Source organism: Tupaia chinensis, unplaced genomic scaffold (genome assembly GCF_000334495.1).
Source record: "Tupaia chinensis unplaced genomic scaffold, TupChi_1.0 Scaffold145396_1, whole genome shotgun sequence".
Taxonomy (NCBI): domain Eukaryota; kingdom Metazoa; phylum Chordata; class Mammalia; order Scandentia; family Tupaiidae; genus Tupaia; species Tupaia belangeri.
Window position 1 is genome coordinate 1,591,419 of NW_006205257.1, and position 9,762 is coordinate 1,601,180.

A 9,762-nucleotide genomic window follows, 5' to 3' on the forward strand; every position below is an offset into this window, starting at 1 on the left:
CAGGAGGGAGGTCCTATACCATCGGTGTTGCTGTTCGCTCTCCCCCAGGTGAACCTTCTTGTCCCCATCACGTACTTGGTCTTCTGGGCCTTCTTGCTGGTCTTCAGCTTCATCTCGGAGCCCATGGTCTGTGGGGTTGGCGTCATTATCATCCTCACAGGGGTGCCCATTTTCTTCCTGGGAGTGTTCTGGAGAAGCAAACCAAAGTGTGTGCACAGACTCACAGGTGGGCCGGGCAGCCGGGCCTGGAAATGGGACCTTTGAGGGGAGCTGGGTCTCCCAGCAGCTGGGGTAGTATCACCTGACCCAACCACACAAATGGCTCCCCCAAATGTGGCTGAAGTATCTGGAACCCACCTGCAGAGGGAGCAGCTCCCAAAGACCCTTGCCCAGAGGAGATGTCCAGAGGTGGGGTTGTCCCATCCCGAAGGATCAGGGCCCACAGTCCATCTCCCTGTCTGTTCTCAGAGTCCATGACCCGCTGGGGCCAGGAGCTGTGTTTCGTGGTCTACCCCCAGGACTCTCCCGAGGAGGAAGAAAAGGGCCCCTTTCAGCCCTCCCCTCTGCCCACCATGGACAAGCCCTTGAAGACACAATGAGACATTTGTAGAGACTAAGCCGCTCTTTCTGTTTACATGTTGTTTATTGAGGAGGTGTTTTTGCAAAAAAGGTTGTTTTTGTTTTGTTTTGTTTTGTTTTGTTTTGTTTTGTTTTGTTTTGTTTTGTTTTGTTTTGTTTTGTTTTGTTTTGTTTTGTTTTGTTTTGTTTTGTTTTGTTTTGTTTTGTTTTGTTTTGTTTTGTTTTGTTTTGTTTTGTTTTGTTTTGTTTTGTTTTGTTTTGTTTTGTTTTGTTTTGTTTTGTTTTGTTTTGTTTTGTTTTGTTTTGTTTTGTTTTGTTTTGTTTTGTTTTGTTTTGTTTTGTTTTGTTTTGTTTTGTTTTGTTTTGTTTTGTTTTGTTTTGTTTTGTTTTGTTTTGTTTTGTTTTGTTTTGTTTTGTTTTGTTTTGTTTTGTTTTGTTTTGTTTTGTTTTGTTTTGTTTTGTTTTGTTTTGTTTTGTTTTGTTTTGTTTTGTTTTTCTGGAAAAAAAAAAAAAGATATGACTCTTAGAGGCCTGTCATAAGGAAGCCCTGAGGATGCGGTCTGGGCTTCCTGTCTTAGCGCTGCCCTGCTAGCTTTTCTTGAAAAGGCCTATCAATAAACAGGGCTGGCTGTTTGCTCGGGCTCGGGACGTCCCTGGTGGGCACGGCGGGTGTGCGGTGCTGCGTACTGCTGGCAGGGAAGGTGCCCTGGAGCCTCTGGGCAACTCTGGGCATTGAGGGCCCTGCCCCCTGACCCGGGCACTCCCTGTACACCACAGGGTCCAGCGCCACCTGCCCCTCACCCAGGCCTGAGCTCGGCCACCAGGGAGAGCCCAGGGATTCCAGCCAGGATTGTTCTTCTTCCCATAAATGACCGCAGGATGAATGTCGCTACTCAGGCCCACAGCCTCATCCTGGTTTATGGGTGGGGAAACTGAGGCCCCAAGATAGAATGCAATGGATCTGGGCACACTCCGTTGGTGCTTGGCCTCTGTCCCTTGCAAAAGCAGAGAGAAGCGTGTCCCAGGGGTCTCAGGGCCTGCAAGAGACCCCATGGGCTTCCTCTGCCCTGTGCCTACATCTCCAGCCCTGCCCTGCCCAGGAGATGGACCCCTCAACCAAGGGATAAAGGGCACCAGCCTGGCCATACCCACGATGCCGTCATAGGCATGAGCGGGCAGAAGCCTCCTAGCTCAGCTCCTCCAGGGACCCCACTGAGGACAGGAGGGCTCGGCATGGACACCATCACCATGGACTGATGTCCAATGTCCGATGGCCTGTGCAGTCCTCACCATAGTTCTGGGGTGGCTGGTCGTACAGAGAGAATGCAGCAAGAAGCCACGGAAAGCGACCCAGAGAGCCTTGCTGTGGGTGTGGGTTTCCAGAACAGGGGAGCGGTAGAAGCGAGCCCCCGGGGTGCTTGTGTACATGGAGACCCTCCAGGCAGGCTTACCCTCCACCCTACTTCCCGTCCAACCCCACAGCCCTCGCCTGCCATGCCCACCAGGGCTGGGCACATTGCAGCAGCCAGCTGGCTGAAGGCCTAGCCCCCTCCGCAGGGCTGCCGGGTGGGCTCTCCATGGGAAAGAAGGACACGTAGGCAGGGTAGAAACGACTGTGTATTCCCTGGTTACAAAGCGGGGCTGCGGCGGTCACCAGCACGTCCGGCGGGTCAGCAGACCAGCAGAGCCTCATCATCGCTGGCCTCCAACGCTGGGGAGCAGGGTGGCAGGGGGCTCCTGCAGGCCCCCGGTGGCTCTGGTGAGTGGGGGCCTAGGGTGCTGCTGGCAGTGGGGGCCTGGGGGTAGGGGGCCTGGGCCAAGCAGGGCTCCCGAGGTGTGTCCGCAGGGGCCGGGCTGTCCACCTGAGGGTCCCTGATGGCCTTTCTGTCCTTGTCCATTGGCCTGCACTCTGGGTCTCGCAGGCCCGAGGGCATGGGTGGCACTGAAGGTCCCACCTCTGATGCCTGGCCAGGGGCACTGGGGGGCCCATCCCCAGCATCCCTGGGGCTGTCTGTGTCCGTGAGGGGTGCAGGGGGGTCCGGGGTCGTCCCTGCAGGCTGGAGGAGCCCATCACCCAGCACTGTCTGAGAGGTGCGCGCGGCGGTCAGCAGTGGGATCTGGCCTCGAGGCGCCCGTGGCCGATGAAAGAGCCGGTTCCAGAGGCGGCCTAGGCGGCGGCGGGAGGGTCCCCGGCGGGAGGGGGCGCGGGGCATCTGTCGGCGGAGGTTCTGTAGCACTGAGGCCTGAGGGTGAGGCGGCAGCTAAGGGGAGGCCAGGCCACTCGGGTGGAGGCTAGCACACCCTCAACGGACCTGGAACCCCGAAAGACCCATGTCCCCCCCCACCTGGCAGTGGTCCCCAGGTCACACTGCCTAGTCCTAACTTCCCCACTCCTTCGAGCCGTGGGCCAGCCTGGCCTGTAGTCTGTCCCTCCGCCCCTTGGCTTTTCTGCCTGGGCACCTGTGAAGTTCAGCCAGCAGAGCCTGGGCCGTGTGCGCGCTCACACCCGCAGGAGCTCACCTGGGATGCGCTGTAGACGGGAAAGTCCTCCACGGGGGGGATGAGGCCCTGTGCGATGAGCTGCCCATAGGAGGGGGGGGCCTCCCGCCGCACAAACTCAGCCTCTAGGCGCGTCATCTGGGTCTCGAAGGCCCTGAAAGTAACGGGCAGAGGGCAGCATGGCAGGGCTGGCTGGGACGTGCCACAGCAGCAGGACTCGGGGGCGGCCCCTCCATCTGGGCATCTGGAGATGCCTGAGCCTGTGTGCACAGGGGCAGCCCACACACGGCTGGCCCGGGCCCCATGTACACACCCCGTGCGCAGACCTGGGGCCTCTCCCCAGGGACAGGATGCAGGCACAGGCCACGGCGGTGCCCACGGCGGTGCCCACGGTGCGTGCCCACCTGTACTCCTGTGTGCGCAGGGAATAGAGCTTGAAGGCGCAGCCCAGGGCGATGACCAGCAGCAGGCCGCACACCAGGCTGCCGATGAGCGCGGCGGTGATGAACTTGCGGGGCGCGGCCGGCCGGCATGCCATCTTGGCAGTCCTCTTGGCCATCACAGCGCCATGTCTCGAAGATGCACAGGTTGGTGCCACAGTGGAAGGTGCCGGGCTGGCAGGAGAAGCAGTTCTTCTCGTCGGCGCCATCGGGGCAGCTTTTCTGGTTGTTGCAGCGGTCGGCGGGTGAGTAACACAGGCCGCTGCCCCCCTCGCAGGGGTACTGGTCAGGCGGGCAGGCAGGGCAGCCCTGCTCGTCTCGGCCGCTGGCGCAATGCCACCAGCCATCGCAGCGCTGTGGTTCGGAGAAGCAGCCCTGGTCGCCTGCACTGCCGCCGTCACCCTCGCTGCTGCTCCCGCACGGCTGTTCCCACGGCAGGCAGTAGCCCTTCACCTGGTAGGTGGCGTTGAAACCGTGGCCAGCGCTGCGGGCACGAGCATGGTAGGCCACGGTGAGACGGCCCTGGGCGGCCTCAAGGCTCACTGGCCGGTGGTTGCTGCGGTAGGAAAGCGTCTGCAGCAGGCGGTCCCCACGCTCGCCCAGGCCCTCGTACACCTGCACGTAGTCGTCATAGCCCAGACGCAGCTCCTGCTGCAGCAGCACCCGCCGTGGGTCCTGCGTGTCCACCAGCCATGTGCAGTGCAGATCTGAGGGCCCGCGGGCTGCACCAAACAGATCTGGGGAGGCGAAGGAGCCATAGAAGCTGCCCAGCCGCCGGCCACAGGCCAGGTCAGGGCAGCCAGCTTCATCGGAGCCATCACCGCAATCCTGCGTGCCATCACAGCGCCGCTCCACAGGCAGGCACCGCGTGGAGCGCGCCCCGCTGCATGGGAAGGTGCCCCCGGGGCACAGGCTGCCCGGTGGCTCCGAGGCGGGTGCCGAGCAGTTGCCCTCATCGGAGCCATCTCCACACTCATCCACGGTGTTGCACTGCCACGGGCCCGGCAGGCACTTGCCATTGTCACAGCGGAATTCGTCGGCCTGGCAGGACGCCTGACCCAGCTTCCCTGTGGGACAAAGGGGTAGTGGGAGATGGTCAGGGGAGAGCAGAGCCTCCCTCTAGTGTAGAGGCCTGGGCTAGAGCAGACGGTGGTGCCCCACCCGAGCTGGGCATCTGCACAGCCCAGGCAGAGGCAGGGCGCCAGAGAAGAGTGGGCTCAGGCCCTGCACACTCTTAAGGAACAGCAAGCTCCCTACTCTGGTTGAGCCCACAAAGTGGGCTCAGTGTTCTGGAGGGGCTCTAAGGTATCCAGAAACAGCAGCATGACCTGTGTCACTGCTGGGGTGGGTCTGACAGGGCCTGTCAGGGCAGGGAGCTGGGGCCCAGAGTAGGGTGCCCCACTCTGGCCTGGAGGCCCACGTGTATGTGCAGAATGTTCCAGAGTGTCCCTGCCCAACCCCACCCAGTGGCGGGCATCACCTCGGATGTAGGAGAGGCGGAAGCCCTGAGCCTGGCCAGAGCTGGAGGCGTCGGAGTGGAAGAAGATCCAGCCATGGTCACGAGCGGAGATGAAGGCGGGCGGGATGGCGGAGCCGCAGAGCCGGAAGGCCTCCTGGCGGGGCGGGGCCGCGGGACCCAGCACCAGCCAGTCCAGGGAGCACTGGTGGGATTCCTCCACATCAAAGTTGCGGAAGCTGGGAGGGAGAGGGAGGAGAGGACTTTCAACGTGGGTGGCAGGACTGGAACCGCAGCCCGGCTGGCCCATCCACTGCCCCTACCCGAGTCTCCCAAACTGCATGGCTCCTCTCCAGTCTCTGTCCCCACTGTCCCCACCCAGGGATCTGAGGCTGCTTACGAGGAATCATGACATCATCGGGCAGCATCCCTTCTCCCAGCAGGGCACACACAGCCAAGGTGGAGGGGGGAATCAGAAGCCCCTCTCCCCAGGACAGAGGTCCCAGGACCCAGCTCCGTCCCACTCGGGTCTGCAGGGACAGACCCGGCACAAACTCCAGGCACGGGCACTGAAGGTGAGGCTGCACCCACAGGCGGCCAGGACTGCAGCTGGGGAGAAACACTGGCCTGGACGCCACCCGACACACACATACCACCTACCCGTCCTGGCCCAGAGCCCTGGCCCTGGGGAAACTAAGGCACGGAGACTAAAACAAGGCCTACCCATGAACCTCAGTCCCTGTGCTTTGGAGCTGAGTACTGGAGGAGGGTCCTACCAGGCTTTGGCATCGAGAAAAGCTATGGCAGGTAGAACCCATAGAGACTCCCCAGCCAAATGTCCCATAACCCCCCAGGCCTGGGACTCCGGCCCCTCAGGTGAGGTTCCTGGTCACCTCAGGCCATTTCCCTCTGCACGTCCCTGCAGCTCAAGCACCCAGGACTCCTGTCTGGTTTCCTCCCCTGCTGAGGCCCCTTGAGGAAACCCTGCTCTGGGCTTGGTGCCAGCCTGGCCTCAGGCCACCCCTGCAGGACAGAAAGGACACCTCTCCACCTCAGAGACAGCCAGATCATACCCACCAATTCCCAGGGCTTCCTTCCTGCCAGGGCTGGGGTAGCCTCCATGAAAAAGGCTCAGGGCCAGGAGAGATCTGGCTCAGGACTCCCAGCCATGGAAGTGCAGAGACTGGGAGACTGGGCACACTCATGTTCATGCATGGAGTCACGTGCGTACACACATGCTTACAGCTTACACACAGCTATACACATGCCCTCTGCACCTGCACAGACATGCACTCATGCATATTCATGGGCTCGCACAGGTGCCTTTTATGCCTGTTCAGACGTGCCCACAAGCACACGTGTGCTCTCACACACATGTGCCTTCCACACTGACTCATACGCAGGCTCCCTCACCCAGCACACAGAGGCCGCGTGGATGCCCTGTGACCACCTAGGCTCCCTCACCTGATGGTGATCATGTCCCCACGGTCGCCCTGGATGTACCAGCTGCAGTTGGTGCCCGGTGGGTAGTTGAGGGGCCAGGCGGGGCTATAGATGACACCACGCCGTTCCGTGTGCTGCTCCAGCTTCCCGCTGCAGGCGGCTGTCAGGAGAGGAGGCCAAGAAATGCCAGCCCCACCTCTGGGCAGGAAGTGGGTTGGGGACGAGGTGGGTCGAGCCCCAGTGGCTTGAGCAGAGATCTCCCCTAGGGTGTGATCGAGTCTAGCCGAGGGTGGCCGTGGCCAGGGGCGAGGCTACAGCTCGAGGTTTCACAGACGCGGTGTATACGGGAAGGTCAAGAAGCACCCACGTGGGCCCAGCTGTAGCCCCAACCCCACAGTGTGCTAGAGCCCGGGTCCTGTCTCCTCATTTTTGGCAGGGCTGGGAGTGAGGCTACCAACAGCTCCCCTTGGCAACTAGCACCTCCAAGGGGAAACACCATGTCCCTGATGCGTCAGCTCGAGAATTCAGGCCTGGGCTGGCCAGCACAGATGAGACCCAGCACAGCAGCTCACAGCCCTGACTTGAGCCGACCTATTCCGCATTCTCTGCTTCCCAGCTGAGCCCACCCAGCTCCAAACCAGCTGGGGCAGCCACCGGGCCTGCCTGTCCAGGCCCAAGGAGTGGGCTGCTGCACCCCATCACAGCCCCCTTGACCCTTCATCAGATCCTCACGACAGCCTGTGACAGATGGAGAAACTGAGGCTAAGGGAGGCAAGTGACGACCCCGCCTTCACTGTTGCCCTGGAAGCGGCATTCTCTTTGGCTCTTGGCCAGACTCTCGTGCCTGGGACCCCAAAAGGTGCAGCTGCAGAAAGGAGAAGGGGACCCCTCCAATGCCTCCCATGCTCTTAGGACGTGGGCGCAGTTTGCTGCCGTGGCCCCAGACCCTCCTGCCTCTGGTCCCTGACAGGTGCTCTGCCCAGTCTCATCCTGTCCACTCAGTCCTACTCGGCCTCAGCTCTTAGCTCCATGGGCCCTTCTGGAGACATCCCCAGGCTGCCCCACCAAGACCCCAGGCCTCCACCTCCTCTCCTCCATCTGGGCCAGAGCAGCAATTTCCTTTGTTCCTGGGGCTCCAGAGGGATGTCTCCCACAGGAAGGCGGGACTGTGAGGCCCTGACACCAGTCCCAGGACCCACACAGTGTCTGGCACCCAGCAGGTGCTCAGGAAATGCGCATCACTGAGTGGGTCAGACCCACAGGGTGGCTGGCGCCCAGCAGGTGCTCAGGAAATACACATCACTGGGACCAGCCGTTAGCATAATGGCTATGTCGCTGGACTCCCACGTAGTCGACCACAGTTCGTGTCCTGGACCTGGTGGATTAAGACTCATTCCGGGCGCGTGTGCGTGCGTGCCCAAGATCCTGAGAGGAGAACAGAGGAGAAGGGATTGTGGCATGGCCATGCCCCCTGGGGAGGTGATTTATTTCTTTCTGCCCCTCTGTCTCTGTCTGTCTGGTGAGCGCACACACCCTATAGCAAAAACCTCTCCAAAAAAAAAAAAAAAGGAAATACACATCACTGAGTGGGTCAGGCCCACAGGGTGGCCAGCACCCCGCAGGTGATCAGGGAATGCACATCACTGAGTGGGTCAGGCCCACAGGGTGGCCAGCATCCCCCCCAGGTGATCAGGAAATGTGCATCACTGAGTGGGTCAGACCCACAGGGGGGCTGGCACACAGTAGGTACTCAGGAATCGCACATCACTTAGTTGGTCGTGTATTCCAATACCTGCGGAGCATCTGGAGGTGAGCTGTGGGCTGAAGCCCCTTCTGACAGGACCTGCCACCACGTGGGGGTCCAGGGGACCTGGCATGTGACTAATAGGAAGTGAGAGCATCCACGGACTGGAATGGAAACCCTTGGCCTGGGCCCGGAAGCCAGGCTGGCCACCATCGCGCCATCTCAGCTGTTCCAGGTCAGTGAAGCCCACACCAGCACTGCTCACCTGGCGAGCCGAAATAGGGGTGATGCGCCCCGCTCCCAGCCCCAGAGGGTAAGGATGAAATAAACAGGTTGGGCCTGAGGGGGCAGCACGCCCACCATGCAAAGTGCCCCCAGCCCTGTGGGCCACACAGAGACCCAAGGTGCTGACCTGGATACCCTGGGAGGCGTAGCCTCGTGAACCCAGAAATGATTTCTCTCCGCAGAGAAGACTAGCTGGGCTGTTCCTGGGAAGGCAGGGCCCCCTGAGGCTGGGGGGTGCATCCTCCCCCTACGTTCAGTCTCTAAAGCACACGTTATGGGAGCATCAGGCCTCTGAGTGAGAAGCCCAAGTCAGTGAGGTAGAAGCCATCCTGTTCACCTTGCCCTCCACCCCGGGGACAGCCTAGGGCAGGGCAGGACCCAGTTCCTCCCCTCCCCGGATCCAGTGGCCTTCCGTAAGGGATAAGTACAGGCCAGTCTGTTTTGTCAGAATCCACAGCAAAGCCAGCTCCCACGTCAGGCGTCACCTGCCACCTCTGTCTCTTCCAGCCACCTACGCTGTATTCTTCACCCTCCTGCACTGGCCTCTCCCTCAGGGGACAATTCCTGACCCAGGCTCCCTCATAGCTATAATCGCAGGGAAGCCCTGAAAATGCAGCCACGGGGCTGAGGCAGGAGGGGCGCCTTGGGCAGCCAGAAGCTGATCAGTAGCGCTAGAGGGACCCAAGCTGGACTGTAGGATGTCTCGCACCCTAGACCGCACCCGTCTTTCTGGGCCACCAGCCCCCAATTGCACAGCTGCTCACCCAGCACTGCCTCCACAGAGCTCCAACAACTCGTCCCCAAAACCGCCTCTCCCCTGAGGGCCCCCAGGGGTGCCCCAAACTTCCTGAATCATGGGCAACGACGGCACTGGGCCTCAGCAAACTGTTGCTTTCCTGCAAAGGGCGCTGCAGAGACGGTGGCTCCTGCAGCCATCAGCCCAGTCTCATGCAGAGGGAACGTGGGGCGGGCGGAGGCTGGGGTCTGTGCAGGGAGCCGGGAGCTCCTGTCAGGGACACCTGACTGAATGTCGTGTGGCTGTGGGTCTGGCAGGTACCCCCAGCTGTCTCTGTGACAGCAGGCCTCATCCCCACCCCAGTGCACCACCCCAGAGCCCAGGCACAGGCATGGAGACTCTTGAATGGAGTCTCAGGGCCCACAGTGCCAGACACTGTTCCACCCTGGGCCTCAGTTCATCTGCCCATAAAATGGAGTCACCTGGGAAACTGAGGAAAGCAGCGGTCTGGGCAGACATTCGTGCATTGGGGATGGCTGGGGGACATCGATCAACAGGGCGAGGGCATCTCCAGGAATGC

General features: G+C 60.8%; 2 protein-coding genes across 2 annotated transcripts in view; one reads left to right on the forward strand and one right to left on the reverse strand.

Moving 5' to 3' along the window:
• SLC7A10 (solute carrier family 7 member 10) overlaps positions 1-635 on the forward strand; it is a 76,307-nt gene extending 75,672 nt beyond the window's left edge. Inside the window, exons 16-17 of the mRNA XM_006168013.2 lie at positions 49-226; positions 469-635. Of these exons, the coding sequence (XP_006168075.1) occupies positions 49-226; positions 469-599 (309 nt within the window). The 3' untranslated portion in view covers positions 600-635. The remainder of the gene's footprint in view (positions 1-48; positions 227-468) is intronic.
• Positions 636-1,057: 422 nt separating this feature from the next.
• Positions 1,058-9,762, reverse strand: part of LRP3 (LDL receptor related protein 3) — an 18,736-nt gene continuing 10,031 nt past the window's right edge. Inside the window, 6 exon segments of the mRNA XM_006168014.3 lie at positions 1,058-2,822; positions 3,100-3,232; positions 3,483-3,611; positions 3,613-4,585; positions 4,999-5,213; positions 6,439-6,577. Of these exon segments, the coding sequence (XP_006168076.1) occupies positions 2,250-2,822; positions 3,100-3,232; positions 3,483-3,611; positions 3,613-4,585; positions 4,999-5,213; positions 6,439-6,577 (2,162 nt within the window). The 3' untranslated portion in view covers positions 1,058-2,249.